Raw genomic sequence first — 27,671 nt, 5'->3', positions numbered from 1 at the left:
GTTAAAAGTTTATTTTGTGACCCAGAAAGATTAGTAACAGTAATTTTAAAACTTAGTAGCGGCCGCCATTATTGGAAACTGGAGTTTGGCTGGGCCGCGCTATGAATTCTGGGATATGGTAGGCCACGAAGGACACACCCGACCCACCCTTCAAATTTGGGGAAAAGGAGTTTCTGTCTACGAATTTGGACAGTCTTCGGCGCATCGCTGTGACGTAATCGGTCTACAAATGCGGCCTCAGGAAGATGCAGCCCATGAATTTAGCAGATGGAAATTAATTAATTCTCCTTAGATAATTTTTCTTTTCTTTTCAATAGTTCTCATCACGCTGATTTATGTCCAAGGGGTCTCCTTTCCCATAAGTCTGATTCTAATTTCTAGTGCGGTGATGTTAAATTGGGGTGTAACGCAAGGGCGTACATTTGGCATGGATGGAAGGGACATGTCCCCACCAATAATTTGATCTTCTCAAGTAAAGACAGTAAATTAAAACAAAAACGATAGAAAGAAGAAGAAAAAAACAGCGATCAATCAACGTCTCATTCACCCAGCGGTGCAGAAAGAGTTAAATTATGTTCTCTACTGGAGTCCTACCTCATGTGACAAATATGGACAATGTGATTGGCTGCGCCTTACAGGGAGCTCCGTTTAGTTTTAGCAGCGGCAAGCCTGCACTGCGAGGACCTGCAGGGAGGAGAGGAGGATGGCAGCAAAAAGGTAGAACCTGGATATAAGAAAGTATTTTTCAAAAAGAAACCTGTAAGTCATTTAAAGTCAAGTTTCACTCATAAAATGTGTCCGTCATAAAAACGTTACAGGCTATGCTAGGCCATACATGTGAACCCTCCCGATTTTTCTGTGAGAATCCCGAATTTCAGTGCCCTTCCCGAAAATCTCCCACAGCCACACCATTCTCCCCATTTTCTCCTGAATTCCACCCGGACAACAAAATTGAAAAACCATATCCCAGCTTGGCCCAGCCAATTCCAGTTTCAATCAATAGCTACTACTACTACTACAGCTACTTAGTTTTGATATTCCTCTTATTACTCTTTTCCGGTCACAAAATAAACTTTTAACATATTTTCAGGCGAGAATGTAGCTGAGTAAACTTCAAATATCTGTGTTATTGTACTTACATTATAATCAATCAGCTTCCTTTTGTCCGCTTAAAACATGTTTACAGATGGAAGATGTTATGTTCTTTTTAAAATGGAGAAAATAAAATTTAGACTCAGAGGAAATGTTAATAAGTTCTCACAGATGTGGCAGCCTTTTATCATTTACTTTAACTCATTGAAAACACTTACAACAGACTAAACTTTTGAACCATGGGGTTCCCTTTTGTTATGGTTTTGGGAGGGAGTTGATTTTTTAATAATTTTTTTATTTTGTTTGTTTTTTGTTGTTGTTTTCTGTGTGTGGGTTCTTGTTTTTTTTCTTTCTTTTTTCTGTTTTATTGTTATTATCCGAATTTTGATGGCCTAATTTGTTTTGATATATGTCTTTATATCGGTTGGTACTTGCTGTATTGGGCCTGATATGTCAAATTACATGTGCAAAACTTTATAAATAAAGAGGGGAAAAAAACATGTTTACAGAACTATTTTTTGCATTTGTTGCAATCTCAGCTGTCCTCTTGGCCAGATTAAAAGTGTCTCTCTTAAGAGTTAAGTAAACAATATATTTTTTTAACTGCATAAATACAGGATACATAAAAGTGTGGTGGCTGTGGCTGTGGCTCAGGTGGTAGAGCAGATCAGCTACTGATGGGAAGGTTTGTGGTTTGATCCTTTGCTTCCCCAGTCTACATGTCAAATATCCTTGGGCAAGATACTAATCTCAAGTTGCCCTCCGATGCGTTCATCGGAGTGTGAATGTAGTTTAGTTTGCACTTGACTTTAGAAGTGCTTGTATGAATGGGTGAATGAGGCATTATTGTATAGAGCGCTTTGAGTACTCCGGGAGAGTAGAAAAGCACTATATATGAATCCGTCCATTTACCATTTAAAAGTCACTGCCAAAAACTGATTGCGGCGTCTACCTTGTTACACGAATGTTGTTTGTTGCTCAAGATGACTTGGTAAAATTCATAAGGGATACATTTGACATATTTTTCTCATATTATAGACCAACAAGTTATTTATAGCAGTTTAAATACAAGCAATCAGTTTTTGGCAGACACTCACTTTTTGGCACAACACCTGGTCCTCAGGTGGACGCAGCCTCTGAAATTGGACAATAATAACGGTGACATTTAAATGTCTCCCTAATTCTAAGGTCTCAAGGTTGACAAGTATGTTCTAGGCTTTAGCCCACATCAGTCTAAAATTGTATGTAACCATGAATAACATGTTGCCATGTCCACCAGGTGAGACTGGACAGTATAGATGTGAAACAAATATGCCAGCAGTTTATCTCAGTTAATGAGAGGAGAAGGCATGTGTTTTGCTCCTTCACATAGTGGACATTGAGTTGTTGTGTGGGGCACCAGTAGTATTAATGTCTGTTGCTGTAACAGTAGTTCATGTTTAGAAGAAAAAAAATTCCAGCTCACTGATTTGATAGGGCAATAGTGTGGCTAAAATGCTGCATAACTTTGCTTTCAGCGCCGGGTTAAGTAGCTCTTCAGGTAATCACCCCGATGGAGAGCAGGTGTGCCGGTGATGGCCAAGCCTGGGGCTGTGGTCCTGTGTGTGTGTGGAATGTGTGATGCGCTACCCGCGCATCACACATTCCACACACACACAGGATCACATTCCTGTCAAGGTCTGCGGAGGCAGACCGTGCGGAAAGGTGTGTGGTGGACCCACAACGAGGATGCAGGAGTGGATTCCAACCAAAACGAGCCTTTTATTATGGCTGATGAAAAGAACAAAAACAATATGAAGGCAGCATACGTAGGGATGGGTATCGAAAACCGGTTCTTGTTGAGAACCGGTTCCCACTGTTTCAATTCCTTGGAATCGTTTGCCACTTTCAAAAACGATTCCCTTATCGATTCCAGTCGCCCCGAATGACGTCATCACGTTGAGTAGCGTCTTTTACCCAGTAGGAAACACGGCGCCTGAGCGGCACAAACGCTCAAAAGTTTGGTTACACTTTATGAGAAAGGATGACAACAGGGCAACGTGCAATACTTGCAAAGTAGAGATTTCATCAAAGGGAGGAAACACTACGAATATGCAAAAGCATTTGCTCAAAAAACACGCGATTGCTTTCAACGAATGTCGTGTTTTTGATCCGCTCCGGACTAGCGAAGCTCAACCCAGCAGCAGCGGTAGCGTTTCCACGTCCTCTCCCGTTAATACTGCAGGTAACTAATCAATTAGCATTGCATATTATGTTAGCGCGATTTACCTTATTACAAAACCTGCTATTACTGTGCGTTGCATTTAGATAACCATGATGAGACAGACAGAGTCTGGCTGGCTCAGATGCTGGCAGTTCTCGCTGCAGTCTACCAGTAGCGTCTCCTTTCAGGCCAGGATAGACGAATGTCACCCAGCAGTGTCTAAGTTTGTGGTCAAAGGCTTGCACCCATTTGCCACAGCAGATGCCCCCGATTTCACTTTGGTAAGTGAATGTGTTTAATTGTAGGCAGGGACATTACTGGATATTCTTGTGTAATTGCTACAGAATAATTTATGTTAAACTTTGTTATTGCTACAGGAGAATATTTATTTTATTATTTTACATATACGTTTTTTTTCCTGGGGACCCTGTGACACCCCATTGAAGAGCCGTAGGCTGTGGATCTCTTAAGATCCCACTGTTGGGTTTGTAAGGCCATGTTACTCCTAAATTTCTATCTTGTTCAAAGAGAAGATATAAAACAAAGTTCTAAGCTAATCGACCTTAGTGTTCTCCTTTTTTAAAAATAAGAATCGATAAGAGAATCGATAAGGAATCGAATCGTTAAACAGAATCGAAAATGGAATCGGAATCGTTAAAATCTTATCAATACCCATCCCTAAGCATACGTGCAGTACTCAACAGAAAACCTAAACTGGACAAAACTAAGGAAAGACTATGGCTGGAGGTACAGAACACAGGAGGTGGTAACACAGACGACGCGAGACAGACTGTATGAAACACAGAGACTAAATACACATGAGGGATGATCAGGGGAAGTGGCCACACATGGGAACACAGCTGACACACATGAACTTAACGACAGGACAGAAGGAGTGAAACTGAATACACTGACCGTGAATACAGACTTTCAAAGTAAAACAGGAAACATGGAGATTAGACAAGACACATGAACCGGGGAGACGTAGTACAGGGGAGATGACATAACCGACAGCATGGACTTGACAATATAAGACACGCAGACATAAACACACGAAGGGCAAGGGAGACTAAATACACGGGTAATATGTACAAATGGCTGGACTGCCTTAGTGACCCTAAACAAAGAATAAACATCAAAATAGGCTAAAACACAAAACACTGGGTCGCACGACCCAGGACCATGACAATACCCCCCCCCCTCAAGGGCTGGCTCCCGACAGCCCAAAACCGAGAAACCAAACAAAAACAGAAAAACCCCACCCAGGGCGGGAGGCGGGGGACCAGGACGGAGGGACCAGAACAGGAAACAAAACGAACAACAGAACACACAGGAGCACAAGACCAAAGTCAAAACAAAGTTCAGGGGGCCGACCCAGAGCCCACAGGCACAAGAGTACACGGGTCACATGGTCGGGGGGCCGACCAGGCGGGCGGCACAGGTGACAGAGCCGGTCCGGAGGCCGGCCGCGCAGAAGGCAGCGGCGGCGATGAAGGCGACGGAGCAGTTCAGGAGGCCGGCCGCGCGGAAGGCAGCGGCGGCGACGAAGGCGACGGAGCAGTTCAGGGGGCCGGCCGCGCGGAAGGCAGCGGCGACGGAGCAGTGTCAGGCGCACTGGCCGAGGCCCGGTGGACACAGGACCAGACGAGGCTGAAGACTCCGATGAGGCTGGACCAGACGAGGCTGACGACTCCGATGAGGCCGGACCAGACGAAGACGCCGGCTCTGAGGCTGCAGCCGACGACGACTCTGAGGCTGCAGCAGACGACGACTCTGAGGCTGCAGCAGACGACGCAGAAGGTGGCTGGATGGGCGGCTCGGGCCCCCCAGCCGACGTGGCATGGTGCTGGACGGGCTCCTCGGGCCCCCCAGCAGACGTGGCAGGTTGCTGGACGGGCCCCTCGGGCCCTCCAGCTGAGACATGAGGCTGAACGGGCCCCTCGGACCCTCCAGCGGAGACATGAGGCTGAACGGGCCCCTCGGACCCTCCAGCGGAGACATGAGGCTGAACGGGCCCCTCGGACCCTCCAGCTGACGAGACATGAGGCCGGAGGGGCTCCTCGGGCCCTCCAGCTGGCATGACGTGAAGTGGTGTGGATGCTGCAGGATGCCGGGTAGGCACACCCGGGCATCCAGCAGCAGGCGCAGGGTGAACAGTTAAGGAGGCCCCTGGCTGGACCGGGAGCAGGGCTGCCACCTGGACAGGGAGCAGAGCAGGGGGCTGTCGTGGTGGCGATGACTCTCTTGAGCCTCCAATGGAAACATGAGCCGGTGCAGGCGCCTGCAGAGCGACAACCGCTCCCACCTGAGCGCCGAGGCTGGGTGCGGAGCTCAGCTGTGTACTGACTGGCATAACTTTGGGAACCCACCTGGGTGTAGGAACAAACCGGACGGCAGCCATTCCCGCCTGGGGTGTAAACGCAGGATATGGCTGACCTCCGGCTGCCCTGACCCTGGTGGTGGGAGCTAGCTCAGGTGCTGGTTGGGTGTCCACTGCCTCTACCTGGAGATCAGACGCAGGTGAGAGGTCAGGTAACGCCACAGCCACCCTGGGAGTGAGCACGAAGCTCCGGACACTGTCCTTGGCAGATGTAAGCAGAGGAGCAACGACAGACAAGGACCTAGATGTCTCTAAGTCCTTAACACAGTCCGAATTGTCCTTAGTTGCCCTTCTTGGGGAGCTAAACACTCCTTCTGTCTTGGAGCACGATTCAAACAATATTTCAGACCAGAAGCAAGGTGGCTCAGTGACACAAGTGACAGTTATGTTGTCCCAGGAAGCATGACTCTTAAGGCCAAGACTCGATGCATGAACCCACATAACACAACCAGGACTAGGTGCAGATGATTTGAACACAATAATTTGGCAGTCACATGGGAGACAACTACACTTACTGGAGTCTAAGAGCCCTGTTGGCGAGACTGAGTTAAGGAGGGGTTCAGCCCCACACACTAGGCGGCTGTAGAAAGCTAGTGAGTGGGATGCACATGGACTTGGCGTGGCATAGAAAACATAGTGGACTGGCTCTGAGCAATCCGGCTGAATTGTCCTTAGATCGGCCAGTTCATTAACTGCAGTCAAAAGGCCCTGGCCCAGGGGTGCGGTTAAAGGGCTAGATGGTTTGTGATGATTAGCGTGGCGCCCCCCCCCCCCCCCCCCCCGACAGTCTTGGAAACACAAAATACAGCCTTGTCATTAGATAAGGGGAAAGCACAACATAAACAGACCTTCACTTTAGTATTAACAGAAATCACAATGCCATTCACAGACATAGGAAAACCCGGCAGGCCCTTAATACTCGTCCAGCCCCGGCGGACTGGTGCAGAAGAGCGGTTGCTGATGTCGGACCCCAAAGCACTCACTCTGGTCAAATTATCAGCAGAGTGAGGAACCTGGGGCCCGATTAGCGCCGGAACATAACATACAATTTCCTGATCAACACCAGACGTTCCTTCTTGCGCTGGGCTAGTTACATAAGCAGAACATTCATTATTCGGCTTGGGAACAGGGAAAAAAGACCCCAAAAGGTGGGTGCTAGTCAAAGGGAATACAGTCTTATTACTAGTCAGATCAGACGTTTTCTCACGTGATTTATAGTCAATGGATAGCAGGGGCTGAGACACAGTCTTCGAAAAGGCTCCAGATGCCGTAACAGTCTTAAAAGAAGCCTCCTTAGCGAAAGACGCATGTCCTGGGTGTGCAGCGTCTTCTCTATCCTCTATCTCCCTAACCTCCCCCTCAGCCTGCACACTCACAATAACAGGGTTTAACAGAACATCGCACGGGTTGATCCCCAAAACCGAAGTGCCTATGGCCGGTTTGGCAGTGTCAGGTTCACAGTACTGTGAGGGCAGTGTGGCGTCCCCAAAAACAGCATGCCCAACACCAGAAAACTTATCTTTATTGTCAATACAAAACGTAGGCACGAGAGTAACACCTTCAATATCAGTAGCCAGAGGCACGGGAAAGACAGCTTCTTCACTGGCCTCCGAGAAAACAGACTGTGACACGGTGCCTGGGGGGGTGACAGAGTTAACAGTACCGGTACACGGGGTCTTCATCTCTGAGACATTTATTGTCCCTCTGAGCCCCTCGCTCTCAGTACATCCAGAGCGATTAGGTGGACACAAAACATCGTCACTAACCTCCGAGCGTCGGGCGATGCGGTGGCGACGCGAACGCCGTTTCTTCTTGGCCGTGGGTCCCGTTGACGTGGAAAGTGGAGCCTCTTGCAGCGTCGCAGAGGCTGAGGCGGCGAGTGTTGGCGGGGCGGCAGGCGGGAGCTCCAGGCAACTCCGGGGGCCCCCAAGGGCTAGGCGTGTCCCGCGGAAGATCTCACCGTAGTGAGGAGCGAGCCATGGCTCCTCCCGTAGCTCCTCCTGCAGTTGCGCGCATGCGGCGCGCTGCCGCCCCTCGAGGTCGGAATCCATGCCCCCCACAGCTTTCCCGTGTAGCTCAGTGGAGGGCGACACATGCCGTAGCGATGAGCGACGGCGACGTGAACGTCGCTTCCGTCTTGAAGTGGACGCGGACGGAACTTGGATTTCTGTGGCGAGCGGCTCCTCGTCTTCCGACCACATCCGCGCCAGATAAGAAGCGGGAGAAGTGTAGTCCGATCGAGGCGGCGAGGACGGGCGGCCGGTCCGAGGCGGGGCGGCTGGCAGAAGCTCCTCCTCGGAGATAAGCCAGGGCTTCCAGCGTAGCTCGTCCTCCCGATACGCCCGCAACACCTGCTGCCGCTCCTCCTCACCGAAGTCAATAGCCTCGGGCATCTCCATGCAGACAGGCGGTGGCGAAGATGCGGAAGCCGATGAAGTGTGTGTGTCGGTGGTGAGCCTCACCGTTCCGACTCTGACCGCCACTGGTTCATGAGGTAGCGGGGTAACACCGCAACAGCATGGCTCTGGTGACGACTCACGCTCGCCGGGCCGCTGCTGCTGCGGGCGGAGTCGGAGAGTGGAGACGAGAAAGTCGCTGACGAGGGGGTGCAGCGTCTCCCATAACCAGGGGAACACGGACACGCACACCCCTACTTGGCGGGCTAACTCTTCCCGTTCCCCCTCTCTGGGACAGTGCAGCCATCGGTCGCATAGCGACTCCACTGTCCGGACGATTTCCATGTCATGTGTCGCTGGGTCCGGCATGCTCGCGTCGTACTGTCAAGGTCTGCGGAGGCAGACCGTGCGGAAAGGTGTGTGGTGGACCCAGGTGCGAACACAAACGAGGATGCAGGAGTGGATTCCAACCAAAACGAGCCTTTTATTATGGCTGATGAAAAGAACAAAAACAGAATGAGGGCAGCATACGTGTAGTACTCAACAGAAAACCTAAACTGGACAAAACTAAGGAAAGACTATGGCTGGAGGTACAGAACACAGGAGGTGGTAACACAGACGACGCGAGACAGACTGTATGAAACACAGAGACTAAATACACATGAGGGATGATCAGGGGAAGTGGCCACACATGGGAACACAGCTGACACACATGAACTTAACGACAGGACAGAAGGAGTGAAACTGAATACACTGACCGTGAATACAGACTTTCAAAGTAAAACAGGAAACATGGAGATTAGACAAGACACATGAACCGGGGAGACGTAGTACAGGGGAGATGACATAACCGACAGCATGGACTTGACAATATAAGACACGCAGACATAAACACACGAAGGGCAAGGGAGACTTAATACACGGGTAATATGTACAAATGGCTGGACTGCCTTAGTGACCCTAAACAAAGAATAAACATCAAAATAGGCTAAAACACAAAACACTGGGTCGCACGACCCAGGACCATGACAATTCCACACACACAGGACCACGGACCATGACAGTCTTGATGTGAGCTTCTACTCAGGGTTTTTTCTTCCAGTTCAGAGAAGAAATATTTTTGTTAAGATGCTGGAGGTTGTTTTCCCCCCACAATTTTAATTATAAGCTAGATATATTTCTACTAATGAAATTCGTTTGCTAACAGCAACAGGGATGAGTCAGTGAGTCAGCTGGGCTTGTGAATCATGATTCACGAGTCAGTAAAGTGATTCTCGAGTATTGAACGATTCGTTCATGATTCGCACAGCACTACTGAGGTGTTCTTCAGTAAACTGGATTACCCGACAGAAGGACCCGAGGCCCCGCTACACTTTTTCGGCAAGGTAAATGTGTTTTTAAGCTACTCTGTAACTACTGTCCTTAGCTAGGTCCTGAAACCTAGCTAGCTAAGATGAGCACTCGGCTGTCGGGGAAACTTGTTTTGTAAAGCTCGTTTAGCTAATCCGTGCAGGCGAATGAAGTTACAGTGTGTTCACACCGAACGCGATAGACGTCACCATAGCGTCAGGTTTACATGTAAAGTCAATGAAGAAGCTTGAAGACATGCGATTGCGGGTCCCGCGAAAATTCAGAAGCAGATTTGCGTTGCGAAATCACATCAAACACATGTCAAAGTAGCACGTTTGACGTGCAAATAAAAATACGCGCGTCAGTTTTTGTGTTGCATTTTGTTCATTCGTGCGTATCGCGTCTACCTCTCGAGTTGGAAAAATCTGAACTCCAGCGTCAATTCGCGCCACAACAACCAATCAGGAGCCTGGTGACGTGGCTCTGACCTAGGTCAAATGGGCAGGTGCAGCCAAAGCCCTTCATACTTCATTCAAAATGGAGGAAAGGCTCATCAACGCCGTAGCAAACCACCCGGAGCTGTACAACACCTGCTGCTTTCTGTACCAAGACAGGAATAAAATGTTGTCATATAGGAATATATTTTAGGAATATATTTTATCTTTTTTTTTTTTCGCTGATTTTTTTTATTGCACAGTACAGCTTTCAACAATGCACATTGCATTCTGCAGCCTGATTGACAAATCTCCTTCGTGTCGTGTCTCCTGCGCTTGCCAAATTGATCATGTTTTGTTTTGATAACCATCACGTCCAATAGAAAAAACAGCACAAAAACACCCATAACTATGACCCTCATTCGGAAATAGACACCTGCACTGCGAGGGAAAAGGCGCACACAAGTGGCCGGCAGACAAAGAAAAAACGTGGCATAATAATACTTTTACGTTTTAAAATCTACAAAGGTTTGCACTTTGAGAATCAACTTGTGAGAACTGTGACTAATGTTCAGGAGTGTTTGGAAAAAAAAGAGTATAACGTGCGTGGCAAGGGGCTAGTTATTCTGAGAACCCCTGCTGCAATAAATGAGGGACCACTGTATATACTTTCTCTATGACTACTGTTTTCTACCTGTTAACATTTAATATTGTCTTGACAGAGCCAAGTGATTCTGCAGCAGAACCATCACTTGTTGCTTCTCCTGGCGCCCCAGTCCCTGGTCCCTCCACTCCTGCTGCTCCACCCACAGGTATGTAATTGTAGCATCAGATGTACAGCAAGCAGTGATAACTATTTACTCTGTTGGATTCCCTTGTGATTACCTTCACTAAATATCTACAACCATTCTGATTATGTCCTGGGTTTTTTTTTTTCAATGTTGAAAATGGAAACATAGTAGCAGCCTTCTCATTTCTTTGTGTTGTTTTGTGCTGTGTTTTACAGGCCACAGAGGAGGACAGCTCCGAGGCGGATGAGTGATGGGTCCCAGGACGGTCCATCGGCGATGGAGCTGGCCATCCTGGAGTCCCTGAAGAGACCACACCTTCTCCAACGGAGCATTTCCTCGTCAGCCTTGTTCCTGCTCTGGAGAGCATGCCGAGACGAGAGTATTAGTGAAATTTCAAATTAATAAATTCGTTTTTGAAAACAGCACAGCTGTGTTAAATTTGGAAACATTGGACCCGAGCAATCAGTAGTTTTCTGATGAGGCAGCAGGCTCTCCAGTGCAGAAACAATGGTGTTATTTTTCTCTTCCTTCTCCCTGAGGCTCTTCCACTTTAAGCTGGTCCTTTTTATTCCTGTCTCTCTGTAAATAGTTATATTTTATATATTTATGTTTAATGTTTTTCTGTTTGAGAATTTTAATATTATTTGAAATTGGCACACAACTTGACACATGTAGAATTTATTTCATATTATTCTAATGACAAAATATGCTAATAAAGTGGGATGCAAAAGTTTGGGCAACCTTGTTCATGGCCATTATTTTCCTGTATAAATAATTGGTTGTTACAATAAAAATGTCAGTTAAATATATCATATAGGAGTCACACACAGTGATATTTGAGATGTGAAATGAAGTTTATTGGAATTACAGAACGTGTGCAATAATTGTTTAAACAAAATCAAGCAGGTGCATAAATTTGGGCACCACAAAAAAAGAAATGAAATAAATATTTAGTGTATATCAATGTGTGTGTCTCCTATATGATATATGGGGTGCCTTTGTCTGGACGTGCTTCACATCCAGCAGTAGCGGCTTTTGATACGGGTGACACGGGCGGTAGCCTGGGGCGGCATCACAGGCATCGGCGGGAAAAAAAAATGCGCGTACTCATGCTGCCCCGACATCAGCCAGCTCATGGCTCAGAATGGCATAGGCACCGATCGGTTTTCTATCGCCCATTTGCTGGGAGTAAGGGCGCCCTCCATTTGCGAGGTGCGCCTGCTGCTTGCGGCAAAGGGAGGAGAGGGCAGGTCGGCGGGGGATTCACTTGCTGGCTGGAGCAGCATCTAATTACCAACTCGCAAAATAAAACAAAATAAAAACAAAACAACAAACACAAAAACACCAGAGATTATGATACAGACTTACACCAATGTTTTTTTGAAACGTGAAAAGTGAGCGAGAGAGCCCTTGGTGCGCTTAATTGCTGCTTAAGTCAAAGTAAACTTTGTCGTCTCCGCTATAGTATACAGAGAGTATACAGAGAGAAGAGACGACGAGGCTCCAGTTACAGCAGTGCAAGTAAACAAACAATAAATATAAGAAGAGTAAGACAATAAACATACACAATTTATAATTTTCAGTTTTATGATTTAAAGTCTCACACACAACCCGTCGAAAGGGGAGGGAGACCTGCTGCTTCCAAATAGAGCACATTTCATTCATAATGTTGTAAATCCAAACCCATTATGTATTCATGATCTGAATCCTGGGTTGTGCAAATTCCCAGAAATACACCTTAGACAAAGTGAATCTGTGAACTAAGGTGTAGGTCTATTATGGCCTGCTTTTGTGTAGCGCTTTTACTCAGTCCCTAAGGACCCCAAAGCGCTTTACACTACATTCAGTCATTCACCCATTCACACACACATTCACACACTGGCAATGGCAAGCTACGTTGTAGCCACAGCTGCCCTGGGGCGCACTGACAGAGGCGAGGCTGCCGGACACTGGCGCCACCGGGCCACTAGACAGTCCCAGATAGCCGTTGCTACCTGGGGGATGATCTGGCTCACTGTGGACACACCAACTCTGAAACTGAATGCGATGGTCATAAAGGAGCCCCCGGTGGCAATGAACCTGGACAAAATTGTTCAAAATTAGTATTATGTGTACTGCAGTTACAAAATACATTATTCAAAGTCCAAAATACTTTTGTGATGTCAGGTTTAAATTACAAAACATAAACCTTATATAAAACATTTTGTAATTATAAGTATAATTACATGATATATATTAGATATAATATAAAACAGTCAGTTGTGTTTTGTTTTAACTTTAACATGTCATAATTTGATTTGTAGCAACTTTTACCCCTACAGTGAGCCAATCACTCATAATTCCTACACATGTCAATCAGGTAGGAATGAAGTAAGACATTAATAGAAATAAAGAGTTGTATGTTGACATATAGCCCTTTCCTTGCTTAAATCATTGTTAATATTTTTTGAAAAGTTAACCTGTGATAAGACATAGCATATCAAGATAGAATATGCTAGCACTGATAACATAACATAAATCGAATTAAATCAGGACTTGATGAGACCTTTTGATGAGATATTCACTGTTAGCATACCACATCCATGTTAGCAGTGTATAAACGGACAGTTTAGCATATATTAGCACAGGTATCACACAGCGTCGAGGTGCAAATTTGCCCGCGTCAAGTTAGGGGCGTCTGCCGCGTTTTTGGTCGTGTCTATCGCGTTCGGTGTGAAAACACAGTTACCCTGACTAAAGAAATCTAGCGAAACGCCCCGGGTTGCTCAGTCACTAATTATCGTTACTGTACTTTTATTACAACTATTGTACTTTAAATGCAACAGGCTGCACTCTGCTTCAGCTCCTGTGCAGAACTGATTATTAAGTATCTTCAAACAGCAGCATGTTTTCAGTCCCTTGCCAAATCTTTAAAGACAGTAACACCATTTAAAAAAAAAAGCTTGTACTTTAGTAACTCCTCATCAATAACTATGGACATCAAGAGAAAACTGTGGAACTGAAAAAAATGTAAGAGAAGAGCTTCAGATCCTGGGTGGGTGAGGACAGAGAAGGATCAGTGTTTTTTTTTGTTTGTTTGTTTTTTATTTCAGATTTGAGAGAAACTTTATATTTGAGTTTGTGATGGTTCTGTCCTCTTTGTGATTACAGGAGCTGCCCTCATATTCAGACCTCAGCACCACCTGTTAGGGTCCATGGGTCGTCAACCCAGTGTTTTGTGTTTTTGGTTCTTTGATTTTTGTTATTTCATTACAGGGAGTGCAGAATTATTAGGCAAATGAGTATTTTGTCCACATCATCCTCTTCATGCATGTTGTCTTACTCCAAGCTGTATAGGCTCGAAAGCCTACTACCAATTAAGCATATTAGGTGATGTGCATCTCTGTAATGAGAAGGGGTGTGGTCTAATGACATCAACACCCTATATCAGGTGTGCATAATTATTAGGCAACGTCCTTTCCTTTGGCAAAATGGGTCAAAAGAAGGACTTGTCAGGCTCAGAAAAGTCAAAAATAGTGAGATATCTTGCAGAGGGATGCAGCAGTCTCAAAATTGCAAAGCTTCTGCAGCGTGATCATCGAACAATCAAGCGTTTCATTCAAAATAGTCAACAGGGTCGCAAGAAGCGTGTGGAAAAACCAAGGCGCAAAATAACTGCCCATGAACTGAGAAAAGTCAAGCGTGCAGCTGCCAAGATGCCACTTGCCAACAGTTTGGCCATATTTCAGAGCTGCAACATCACTGGAGTGCCCAAAAGCACAAGGTGTGCAATACTCAGAGACATGGCCAAGGTAAGAAAGGCTGAAAGACGACCACCACTGAACAAGACACACAAGCTGAAACGTCAAGACTGGGCCAAGAAATATCTCAAGACTGATTTTTCTAAGGTTTTATGGACTGATGAAATGAGAGTGAGTCTTGATGGGCCAGATGGATGGGCCCGTGGCTGGATTGGTAAAGGGCAGAGAGCTCCAGTCCGACTCAGACGCCAGCAAGGTGGAGGTGGAGTACTGGTTTGGGCTGGTATCATCAAAGATGAGCTTGTGGGGCCTTTTCGGGTTGAGGATGGAGTCAAGCTCAACTCCCAGTCCTACTGCCAGTTTCTGGAAGACACCTTCTTCAAGCAATGGTACAGGAAGAAGTCTGCATCCTTCAAGAAAAACATGATTTTCATGCAGGACAATGCTCCATCACACGCGTCCAAGTACTCCACAGCGTGGCTGGCAAGAAAGGGTATAAAAGAAGAAAAACTAATGACATGGCCACCTTGTTCACCTGATCTGAACCCCATTGAGAACCTGTGGTCCATCATCAAATGTGAGATTTACAAGGAGGGAAAACAGTACACCTCTCTGAACAGTGTCTGGGAGGCTGTGGTTGCTGCTGCACGCAATGTTGATGGTGAACAGATCAAAACACTGACAGAATCCATGGATGGCAGGCTTTTGAGTGTCCTTGCAAAGAAATGTGGCTATATTGGTCGCTGATTTGTTTTTATTTTGTTTTTGAATGTCAGAAATGTATATTTGTGAATGTGGAGATGTTATATTGGTTTCACTGGTAAAAATAAATAATTGAAATGGGTATATATTCGTTTTTTGTTAAGTTGCCTAATAATTATGCACAGTAATAGTCACCTGCACACACAGATATCCCCCTAAAATAGCTAAAACTAAAAACTACTTCCAAAAACATTCAGCTTTGATATTAATGAGTTTTTTGGGTTCATTGAGAACATGGTTGTTGTTCAATAATAAAATTATTCCTCAAAAATACAACTTGCCTAATAATTCTGCACTCCCTATATATTCTAGCTTTGCTTTATGGGTTTTAGGATTATTCTTAGTTTAGGTTCTCTGGGTGGGGTTTGGTTAGAGTTTTAGTGTTCTGGTTTTCTGTCTGTGTTCCATAGTTGCTGTCTCCCCTGTCTGCTATATCCCCACGTCCAGTCAGTGTCTGTCCTGGTCCCATGTCTCTGTTCCATTTGTTATAGTGCCTGCCTGAGTCTGTGTTATGTTTCCTGTTTTACTTTGAAAGTCCATGTCTGATGTTATTGTGTCTGGTTTTGCTTCCCCTTGTCTCTTTAGGCCTGATTTGCCCCAGCTGTGTTTCCCTCCTGTTACCCATTCCCTGATTGCTCCCTCTGTGTATTTAAGCCCTGTGTTTCTTTGTGTCTGTGTCGTGATCTACTCTCATTTATGCTGTGTGTGCCGTCTGCCTGGTCATGTAAGTTTATTTGGATTTTTGTTACGTTTTGCCATCTAGCAATAAAAGCTGAGTTTTGAGTTACTTTCCGCCTCAGAGTGTCAGCACATTGGGTCCTTCTACTTCCGTTCCTGCCTGCACACAGCCCTAACCTGACACTAATGATGGGCAGATGAAGCCCCATGAAGCACTGAAGCTTTTCATCCAATTGGTTCACCCCAACGCGAAGCTTCATGAAGCTTCATTTGCTCTAGCAGGACACCTACTGGACGTAAAAATAATAGCTGGCATGAATTTGAAGAGTGTGGCATTTTGCACACAGCCTGTAAATGTCAACAACAAAAGGAGTGTGTAAAACATGTATATTGTAGTGATGGCAGTACACTGTGTATATTTATAGTGGCAGTATGGGAAATGATTATTTGGAAATGCTTGAAATGGAAATGATCATTTACTGTGAGGTGAGGTGTGGTTGGGGTGTGGACACACTGAGGCTTTGAGCCTCAGTCCTGCCTGTTCACATTTTATTCTGTAAAAACTAAATTTTCACTGCTTTTATAACCTTTAGTGGGGAGAACATAGCTAGGATTTAATGATTTAACAAATCTTTTGAATCCTTTGTCCTCCACAATGCTAAATGGCTGGGAGTCCTCAATCACCATGCTGACCAGGTCTTCATCTATTTGAGATTGTTCTCCTGAGGAAAGACAACAAAAACAAAGCACAAATATAAATATCACACACGTAACTTATAACAGTTGTATAATATTGTTATATCATTTAGTAACATTACTGCATGCTATATTATCATTGCATTTGATGGCTCACCTGGTCTTGCTCCACAATCGGTGTTCCCCTTATTCTCATGCAAAGCTCTGCAGTGCCTAAGCATGGATGAGGTGTTGTTGTTATATCCCAGCTCCCTGGCACATAGCAAACACTTCACCTTGTACAAAAGTACAGACAGCTTAACATAGGTTTTATTGCACCATCAGTATCATGACAATACATCTTCTTTAGAAATTTACATACCTTGTTGGGAGGAATAAGATCAAAATGTTCCCACACAGGGGAGGACATCCTCCTCTTCTTAGCTGGCTCCATTCTCTCCTGACTTTCTCTCCTCACTCTCATAAACCTCCAAACTCTCTCCAACTCTCACTAACCGCAACTCTCCATCAAACACCCACATTTTGATTGAAGTCTGAGGGGTTTATATCGCTGTCATATCTCGCGGCAAAGTTCGAACCACTTCATGAACCAGTCACGTGGTACAGCCGGGCAGCGAGGCTTCGGACGTCATCATTTTCAGCTCCTCCCATAAATGAAGCAAGCCTCGATACGCGCTTCGCGGAAACGCCCCCTCCAGTACTCGACACACGCTCCGAAGCCTCGATACAGAACGTCCCATCACTACCTGACACCACCCAGTGACAGCAGACAGATCATCCAACATGCTCACATGTTAACAGCAAAATTAACTGATGAAAACAGTACAAAGGTTAAAGTACCACATGTGCTGTCAGTGAAAGCTGCAGCTGTTTTACTGATAAAGTTAAAGACAAAAAGTTCATTCATCGCCCATTTAACTTTGTCACTATATATCAGCATCAACAGGATCTCAGTTTGGTGTTTCACAAAGCTGCTGATCTCAGACCTGCACAGCTTCTGTTTTAAACACTTGATGTACTCAGCTGCAGGAAGAGCACAAGCTGATTTTCTCTGACACAGTTAAATAAAATCTGATGAAGGTCAAAGGTTGTCACTTGTATGTTGAACTACAAACTTGTGATCTGGAATTCTTTCAGTTTTTTTGCAGATAATCACTTTATGGTAAATAACAGACTAAGAGGTATTCGTACCAGAGTAACCAGAGTGTTCATGAAATGCTGGGTTTATCCATCTTCTGGGATGGGCCTACAGAGGAGTGCTGAAGATTTCCCGGTGAGGGAGCTGCTGGTGAAGATCATGAGTCCTACTTGATCAATGCCATGAGCTTCAGTCTTCCTGGTGTTTCTTAAATAAAGCCTCTCTCAGTGGGTCAACAGAACATCTGGCACAGGATAGCTGTGATGAAAGAAAGGGAAGAAGTTTCTCCAAACCTCTGGACCCAGGAAACCCAGCTTAGTCCTCATGGTCTCCCTCACTAGTTTCTCCCCAGCGTGAATGTAGCTATTGATATAATATGGACTCTATTATTAAATGAAAAGAACAAATTAGACTACACCACTGAAAGCTGCTGCTGTTTTTAAAGTTTACATGTTACCAGGATGTAGAGGGCTCTGAAGATTTAAACAGTTTCAGATCCATTACACTCACATCCTTATGTTAAAATCTCAAAGGACAGCATTATATTTTTGATATTAACTCTGGGCCTCTGTGGAGTGTGCAGCTGATCTCATCGCTGTCTAAAAATGGATAAAAAAAACATAAGGAGTGCTGAATAGTTTAATCATACAGACTACTAGAGTAACAGATGTGTAGCAAAGCTAACTAGCTAGCAACAAGCCTCCAACCCATTGCGTATGCTAGTGGCTAATCTAGCAAACAAATTAATAACAGTGATTTTGGATGTTTTAGAACCATGAGATGATAAGGTGTGTGTCTTTTTCATAACAGTTACATGGTTGTATTTACCTTAATTGAACGAGTCATCAGTCACGGTAAACCCATCAGCAAATAAACTGGAGCAGCTGGGCTATGTAAAAAGTGTAGGGGGGTGTATTTGCGGTCACGTCCAGTGCGTGGGTGCACAGTCGCTCCACCTCAAGACACTAATGCGGAGACTCTGGCTCCAAAAATGCAAGATGGCAGCCTCCACAAGCGGGATATTTTGGCTTCATTTTTACACAATGGGAGGAGGCGCTGTTGTCGTTAATGTTTGCTACAGTCATTGAAAAGGGGAAGGCAGGAGGAGACACCAGAGGCGGCAGCTCCTAGTGTCAGGTGAACTAAACTTCAGGTAAGAAGTTATGACCTGCAGTCTATCTGGGTCAGATATAAACCAAGTTAAGGTATAGTTTATTTTCGTTGTGCTGATGTTTTACTGTCAGTTACAATAACTGCGTGCTAGTTAGCATGACTAAGTTTATATACAGCTGGGCGGGTGCTATGATGTTATTGATAGTGAACTTTATTTTATTCATTAAGGTTAGTTAGTAGAGTTGCCAACCGTCCTGTAAAAAACTGAATTGTCTCGTATTCAGAGAAAATATTAGTCGTTTCGTGTTGAGGCGAAAAGGAACAGTTTGTCCAGGACTTCAGTTAGAATGGAAAAAGACACAATGCTGGAGTTATTCTGCATCTTTATGCCGTCAGCTGCCTCTTCTCTTATTCTCTCCCCCCCTCTCCTGTTGCTACTTCAATCATGAAACTGATCAGTTATCACCTGATTGGCTTTTCTCTCTTGTTTATCGCCCAGTTTGCGCTCGAAAGAGGAAACCAGCGGATGTCGCGCTAAACAACAGCAACACGTTTATGCAGCTTGATCAGCTGATGTTTGCTGGAGCCACAATTGGAAAAGCTGCTGTTGATGATATTGGTTTGATATGTGGTGAGACGGAAAGATAAAGATGGAACCAGGAGATGTCCTTACTGAATCATCAGAGCTGAACAGGTTTCTGAGAGACAAATAACACCAGGATCCTTTTCTACGTAGCTGACAGCTGGTAAATGTGCAGGGGTGGGTCTAGGAAAGTTTTGCCAGGGGACCAGGTAGGGCATTAACAGGGAAAGGGGCCACAAAGAAATACTTTTCTTTTTTATTTGATGTAAAATGTATAGAAATCATACATATACCAGGAAGAAAGTGTACATCAGTGTTTGTTCATTCACTGCATTTTGTTGATTGATTAAAATATGGTGATTTTCAGCTAGCAGGGCTCAAATTAGAACAGAGGTCAGTCGTATTTGTAGGTTATTGCCAATAACCTTTAACTATTTAAATACATTTTGCTAAAGTGACTTTAATGTCTCCTGTTTTAGAACAAAATAAGAGAAAACATAACTGCTGTTGTGATACCCTTTACCTCTCGCCTGGGTTTGTTGGTTTTGTCAGGTCAAGTAATACAAAGGACTGGCTTTGTTGAGCTTCCTCAGTAAAAACACTCACACAAGTACACACTTGTATTTTTTGTAGTAAATTTACATTCTGGCAACTTAAGCTCACCATCTGCAAACTTAACAAGTGAAGTTCAAGGTTACAGGAAACAAACTGAAGCAGAATTAAGAGCTAAAAGTATATATTTGTTTTTTTTATCAAAACCCGTGAGAACACTGTTTATACTTTGTTGTTGTCTCTGCAAAGGTTTCTGTTGGGTCTAAACTCAGACCCCGCTGTATCCAGGACTTATTCCCATGAAAGAAAAACAAGGCAACAGTGTTCGATCGATTTCTTGCGCAAGGGAGGCCTCTCATCTGTGTCCAGCACGACAAATGACCACAATGGTGGCCTCCTCTCGCTGCCTTTTATTGACAAACTTCAAACAATAGTTTACAAAACACCTCCCCCTGCAACCCCCTTTGGTTACATAGACAAGGACTGTGTGTGTGTGTGTGTGTGTGTGTGTGTGTGTGTTTGTTCCTGCTGATCAAAGGGTCATAAAACCTAAAAGCAGGAACAACATCCTTGGTCATAAAGAGGGTCGTCTCCCCCACACCCAATGTATGGTTTACCATAGATAACACAGTCAAACCATACAAAGGGTGGGAAGTTCTACCAAACATCAAACAGACCTTCAAAAGGATGTTCCTGTGATAAAACACTTCAACCTCGCACCCAGAACCTCGAGAATCTGGGGATGGGAGGAAAGAAAGAATTCCTTTCACAGAGTTAAAACAATGGACAAATGGTAAATATAAAAATGACAAATGTTTAACTATTTACTCTAACAGTTTCTATCAATACATCTCAGAAAGACACAGCAAACATTTACTGTAAGGGAGTGATGGGAATAACGGTGTACTGTACAAGTACTAATGGCAGGCAGCAGCAAACGGGAAGAGGCCAAGATGATGACTAAGTTTAACAACAATATTGGTAAATGGTAAATGGCCTGTATTTTGTATTGCGCTTTACTAGTCCCTAAGGACCCCAAAGCGCTTTACACATCCAGTCATACACCCATGCACACTCTGGTTTTGCCAAAGAGTGCCAAAGCACTTTAACCACAAGCATTTGTGAACTAACTTATCTTTCTTGTAGAATTGTGCTCCAAATACACAACTTTGTGCTGACAAAATCGTTAGTTATTCATTTACAAATCAATATTGTCTGTAAGGAGGGCAATCCTCCCTGTCTACAGCCCTGCATGTGTGACTCCTGTGATTAAAGCATCTTTCTTTCAGCTTAACGAGTGAACCATCAGCTCGTTCAAACACACGTTAAAGTTTGTTTGGCTTGAGACCACCGAACAGAGGCAGCAATATAACATAGCTAACATTAACAGTGCAGTGAATCCTGCTTGTGCCATGATATTCAGGACTGCAAACCGAGCAGCATTCACTGACTTTCAGCTTAATGTGTTTGTGGATATATGACTGACTTTAATTATCCATAATATCATTATATTCTCTGTAAGATTAAGATCAACTTTTGAACAGTGTCTATTTTAAAGTCAAGGCTTTAAAACCAAGTTAACGCAGAAAGTATAAACATCACTGATGTCACATAACTTTGCTGACATGTGGCCAACAATAGTGATGGCCAACTTGAACCTGAGGCTCCAGTGTGTGTGTCAGAAAAAACAACACATTGCTTCAGAAGCACTGTGTCGAGGCTTGATTCGTATAACCAGAGGAAGGTGATCAGTGACATTCGAAGCTTCATTTAGAAAGTAACTGATTCAGTGATTTATAAGAAAGTCAAACGTGGGATTTATGTAGTGTTTTGATGGTGAGAGACAGCAAACCACTGATTACTCTATAAAGAGATATGGAGCCAGCGAGGAAGATACTGTCACTGCGTTGATTGATACTGTCACTGGGATCAAACTAAAGGAGTGTTCACAAGAAATCATCAGTATCAAACTGTGACAATAAAAAAATCTTCATTAAAGCAGCCAAGAATGGGATAAGTTTGATGTGAATCTTTGGTAATGCATGGCAGAAACTCTGTGCCAATTTTATCAACAAAATAAGGATTTTATCATCTTCTGGATGCAGTACCTTGGCCTCCATTAACATTATGAGGAATCTTTAATCAAGATTCATTCATCAATGGAAATATTAAGCAAGTATTAAAGACTCTTGTCTCTCGGCCTATGACTGCTGGGATTGGCTCCAGTGCCCTCGCGATCCCAAAAAGGATAAGCAGAAGCAAATCGATGAATCTTTACTTTCTTCCATTTCTGCAATATTATTAAGAGTAGAAATATCCTGTCTGAGTGATGCTGAAAAACTCGTTCATGCATTTATTACTTCAAGTCTGGACTATTGCAATTGGTTATTATCAGGATGTTCTTTTTTGCCTTGGGACATAGGTAGGATGTGATTGCTGCTGTTTTATCCATGTGTGGATGCACATGCCCAGCTCCCAAATTGTACCCAAATTCTGTACCTCCCTCCATCCAACCATACACTTCTTTGGGTTTGCCATAAGCCCTGCCTGCCTAAGGTTCTCTGGGACCGTGACCAACCACTGCACATGCTCCACCACTATGAATCACTATGAATGACAACATCATCGAGGTAGGAAACAGCATAAGCAGTGTGAGGACGCAGCTGTCACTCCAGCACGTGCTGGAAAATGGCCGCGGCTTCAAACAAGCCAAACGGAAGTGTGACAAATTGGTACAAACCATAAAGAGTGGAGAAAGACGTTTTTGATGATAATAATAATAGAGGCAGCACGGTGGCCGCACAGCAAGAAGGTCCTGAGTTCAATTCCAACATCAGGCCGGGGTCTTTCTGTGTGGAGTTTGCATGTTCTCCCCGTGTTTGCGTGGGTTCTCTCCGGGTACTCCGGCTTCCTCCCACCGTCCAAAGACATGCAGCTTGTGGGGATAGGTTAATTGGAAAATCCAAATTGCCACTAGGTGTGAATGTGCGAGTGAATGTGAGTGTGAATGGTTGTCTGTCCTTGTGTGTTGGCCCTGCGACAGACTGGCGACCTGTCCAGGGTGTACCCCGCCTCTCGCCCTATGGCAGCTGGGATAGGCTGCAGCGCCCCCCGCGACCCTGAAAAGGATAAGCGAATGGATGGATGGATAATAATAATAATAATAATAATAATAAATGCATTTATACAGTGCTTTTGAGATTCACACACTGGTGGAGGTAAGCTACAGTTGTAGCCACAGCTGCCCTGGGGCAGACTGACTGCGAGGCTGCCATTACACGCCATCGGCCCCTCTGGCCATCACCAGTTTTTGTCTTTGGACTGTGCAGACAAGGGAATCTGCCAGTAGGCATTGGTTAAATCCAGCATCATAAACAACCAAGGAGTGCTTATAAAGTCCAGGTCAACCTTTGGCATGGGATAAGCATCAAACCATGAGACCTTGTTCACTTTGTGATAATCATCAAAGAACCGTATAAAACTATGTGCTCACTTCTTAATTACCTTGAAGTACCTTAAACACAACCGGCCCCTCTCAAAACCTGGGACAACTCATCTGGCAAACAGATAAGCATAGGAGACCAAACACTGAGGAACAAATCCTCACTTCATCCTATGATAACAGCATTTTCACCATTTCAGCCAATTCCTTTTTTCACAATTTGTCTCTTCTGCTCAGGCAACCTGTTAGGCCATGGACACACTTTCATGCCAGGCTGCATTTCAAGAAGGTGCACAACACATCTGCAAACTGCTGTTGCAATGAAGGAACAACAGCTTTATTGGAATGTGTGAGATGTTAGTCACAAAGCATTTTAAACATACTCTCTGTTCAGTGTGAGTCTCCTCCTCTGACAAACCTCCACATGTACCACTGAAAACAGTTAAATTAGTTTGAATCGGAAACAAACTACTTGTTCTGAGACCAATTCTTTGTTTTTCACACCAAACTATTTAATAAGACAAACTTTACACAGAGTTAATCAAATATAACTAATGCTTTAACATTATCAGGATTTCATAATAAAAACTACACGTTCCATCTGAACTCTGTGGAGCCTGATCTCAAGTCCAACTCTGAAACCAGAAGAGGATCTTTCTCTCTCTTCAGAGTCATTGTGATCCAGTGATTTCAGTCCTGCATGATCAGGCTGATGTTTGCACAGAGCAGATAATGAAGTGAATGTTTTTGCACATTGGTAACAGTGAAACAGTTTATTTACAGTGTGGGATCGTTTGTGTTTGGAGTATGAACTGAGATTCCTGAAGCTCTTGTCACACTGGTCACAGCTGAAGTTCACTTCCATGTGTGTACGTTCATGTTTGTTACGATGACCTGATTGTGAGAAGCTTTTGTCACAGTGTCTGCACTTGCATGGTGTCTCTCTTGTGTGGATTCACTTATGATTGTTCTTTAAGCTCACGTGCAGTGGTGAAGGATGACCCACACTAGTCACAGGTGTGCTTTTTGACCCCAATGTGGAAGAGTTCGTGTATTTTTAATGTACTTGGTGTGTGGAAGCCTCTTCCACATTCTTTGCAGTAGTTCATTTTGTCTCCAGTGTGTCTACGTTGATGTGGTTTTAGGTCCCGTTGATGATTGGAAGTTTTTCCACAAAGGTCACAGAGAAACTCTTTCCCACCACCACAGTTTTCATAATAAAAACTAGAGATGGACCGATCCGATATTACGTATCGGTATCGGTCCGATACTGACCTAAATTACTGGATCGGATATCGGAGAAAAATAAAAAATGTAATCCGATCCATTAAATATCACGAAAGCACCTCACAAAACTTGCGACACGCCGTAACTCACCTCAGAACGTTAGCACGTCGGAGCAGTATGCATCACGTGATACAGCGGCTGTGGCATGCGGGACCTGTCAGTGGTCTGGATAGCATTTGGAGCTTCGCTAGCAACCCGGCATTTCATCTCCGACAAAGTTATCCCCGAGAGAAGTAAAGCAAGTGTGTAAGTCCATCTCTGAATGTTTGTAAAGCATTCCTGCGTTAAGCTTAACAAACGATATATGGAGCGACTGCCTCTTCTTGCTGCTACTTCAATCATGAAACTGCTTAATGATCAGCTGATCGGCTTTTCTGTCCCGAGTCCGTCTCTCTTGTTTGATTTTGGCCGACTTTGCACCAGAAGGAGGAAACCAGCGGCTGAACAACAGCAGCACGTTTAAGCTTGATCAGCTGTTGTTAGAATTTATTTAATATTACTTTCTACACCAGGATCTTTTTCTACGTAGCTGACGCTGGTAACTGTGCAGGGGCGGATCTAGCAAAGTTTAGCCAGGGGGGCCGATAGGGCATTAACAGGGAAAAGGGGGCAAAAAGACATATTTTTCTTTCTTATTCTCATTTAAAATGTCTAGCTTTTAATAAATAATTATCTGACACCCAAAGTTTTAATTTGATGTAAAATGAATAGAAGTCAATTACTGTATATAGTAACTATTAAGTCTAATATACCCTCATAAGCTATAGTACTTTTTCCTTTGGGAAGGTACCATCTGTGCAGTCTGCAATTTTGTTGAAGAAAGATGTTGAATCTATTTAATATTTCTTGAAAAATAATTGATTTCTGTGCATTTTTTTTCACACTGCATCAAATTAAGGTTGATTACGTCGATTAAGCATCATGAGGTGGCGCGTGAGGGGTGGTTCCCTATTTTTTATTTATTTATTTTTGTTGTTGCTGGGAGTTGGAACCCTATTAGTTAGGTTGCTTAATATTTATGCTAAGTACTCTTTAAAATACCAGAATAGGGAGGATGGTGTAGGTTTAAGTTTATTAGATTGATCAGTATTGCTGAACTATGAAATATTTTTTTTTGCATTGAGGTATAACAGAATAGCTTTAGTATAGTTGTTGTTTTAAACTTGAGTATGAACTTATACAAAATGCAGCAAGATATTTAAAAAACAGTTTTGTTGATTAAAAAACACTATATCGGATTCAAATCGGTATCGGCAGATATCCAAATTTATGATATCGGTATCGGTATCGGACATAAAAAAGTGGTATCGTGCCATCTCTAATAAAAACTACAGATTCCATCTGAACTCTGTGGAGTTTACTGATGAGACTTGTTCCAAATAATCAGGTTAGAATTACAGGGTAAAAAAAATCAAATACATATCTCACAGTAACTGCACTTGTAGAGTTACTTTCTGGTGTGGATCTGTTGGTGTTTATTCAGGTGATGTGGAGATTTAAAAGTCTTCTCACACAGGTCACATTTATAAGGTCTCTCCTCAGTGTGGATAAACATGTGTTGTTTTAACTGTGCGTCTGTTGCAAACAGTTTCCCACACTGATCACAGCAGTAAACATCATTTCCAGTGTGAATCCGTAGGTGACTATTTCGGTTGTGTTTGTCGTTGAAAGTTTTTCCACAAAAGTCGCAGCTGTACGCCTTAATTCCAGAGTGGGTAACTAGATGCTTCTGCAAGTGGCCATTTTGAGCAAAAGCTTTACCACACAAGCCACAGATGTACTCTTTAACTCCACTGTGAATGAGTTGGTGTTTTTTTAAGCCTCCAGCCCGTCTAAAAGAATTTCCACACAAGTTACAGCTGTACGGTTTTACTCCACTGTGGATGACATGATGTGATTTTAAGTCTTTAGCTTGGGTAAAAGTCTTTCCACACAAGTCGCAGCTGTATGCTTTAACGCCACTGTGGATGAGTCGGTGTCTTTGTAAGCCTCCAGCCTGGGTAAAAGACTTTCCACACAAGTCACAGCTGTAAGGTTTAACTCCACTGTGGATGAGTTGGTGCGTCTTCAAGCCTCCAGCCCGTGAAAAAGACTTTCCACACAAGTAACAGCTGTACGCTTTAACTCCACTGTGGATGAGTTGGTGTTTTTTTAAGCCTCCAGCCTCGGTGAAAGACTTTCCACACAAGTCACAGCTGTACGCTTTAACTCCACGGTGGATGAGTTGGTGTCTTTTTAGGCTTTCAGACCAGGTAAAATCCTTCCCACACTCATCACAGCTGTAAGGTTTAACTCCACTGTGGATGAGTTGGTGTAATTTTAAGCTTCCAGCCCGGTTAAAAGACTTTCCACACAAGTCACAACTGTAAGGTTTAAGTCCACTGTGGATGAGTTGGTGTTTTTTTAAGCTTCCAGCCTGAGTAAAAGATTTTCCACACTCACCACAGCTGTAAGGTTTAACTCCACTGTGGATGAGTTGGTGTATTTTTAGGCCGTCATTCCGAGTAAAATCCTTCCCACACTCATCACAGCTGTATGTTTTCTCTCCCTTTCTTCTGTGAGGTTTGTCGGCCTCCTGAGAGCACTGTTTTTCCGCCTCACGTTGGTCCTGCAGTGACAGAGATACAAACAGAGGCAGTGAGTGAAATGCAGTCGTGGAACAAACTGTAACTCCCTCCATTAGTGGAATTTAATGTGACAACAAACACATTGTTGGTGTATTTCCAACACCTTCTGGTGATAGTGTCACATTACAATGATGTGCAATGAGAGTTGTAATGAAAATGACATTATTGAAGAAATACTGATAAGTGGAGAAAATCTTTTACTTCATAAAAAGTTTTGAGTTCAACAGATGATATTGTTGTTTCAATATGTGCTGATAAAATATGATCTTTGTATTTTCTTCTAACTTCAGTGGTTTTTGGTTGTGAATGTAGAGTCTGTATATATGGAGGAGCCCAGGATGGAAAAGATAAAGCTGCTGTTAACGTGTTTTAAAAACCAACCAGCTGTGCACACAGTTTCAATAACA

General features: G+C 44.0%; 2 protein-coding genes across 5 annotated transcripts in view; one reads left to right on the top strand and one right to left on the bottom strand.

Annotated features, from left to right (window-relative positions):
- Positions 1 to 27,671, top strand: part of LOC309696107 (uncharacterized protein) — a 250,663-nt gene that overhangs the window by 70,347 nt on the left and 152,645 nt on the right. The gene's annotated exons all lie outside the window — the stretch shown is intronic.
- LOC309694220 (uncharacterized protein) overlaps positions 16,576 to 27,671 on the bottom strand; it is a 46,963-nt gene continuing 35,867 nt past the window's right edge. For 2 of the 4 annotated variants that reach the window (XM_082514091.1, XM_082514092.1), the window contains exon 3: positions 19,906 to 27,245. In XM_082514091.1, the coding sequence (XP_082370217.1) occupies positions 26,085 to 27,245 (1,161 nt within the window). In that variant the 3' untranslated portion in view covers positions 19,906 to 26,084. Of the gene's footprint in view, positions 17,269 to 19,905; positions 27,246 to 27,671 lie in introns of those variants that run through there. The other 2 variants (XR_014272825.1, XR_014272824.1) reach the window with 2 other exon arrangements.

The sequence above is a fragment of the Aulonocara stuartgranti genome (assembly GCF_965226115.1).
Source record: "Aulonocara stuartgranti genome assembly, chromosome: 3".
Lineage (NCBI taxonomy): Eukaryota > Metazoa > Chordata > Actinopteri > Cichliformes > Cichlidae > Aulonocara > Aulonocara stuartgranti.
The sequence above is the reverse complement of the archived record's forward strand: the minus strand, read 5'-3'. Positions and strand labels throughout refer to the sequence as shown.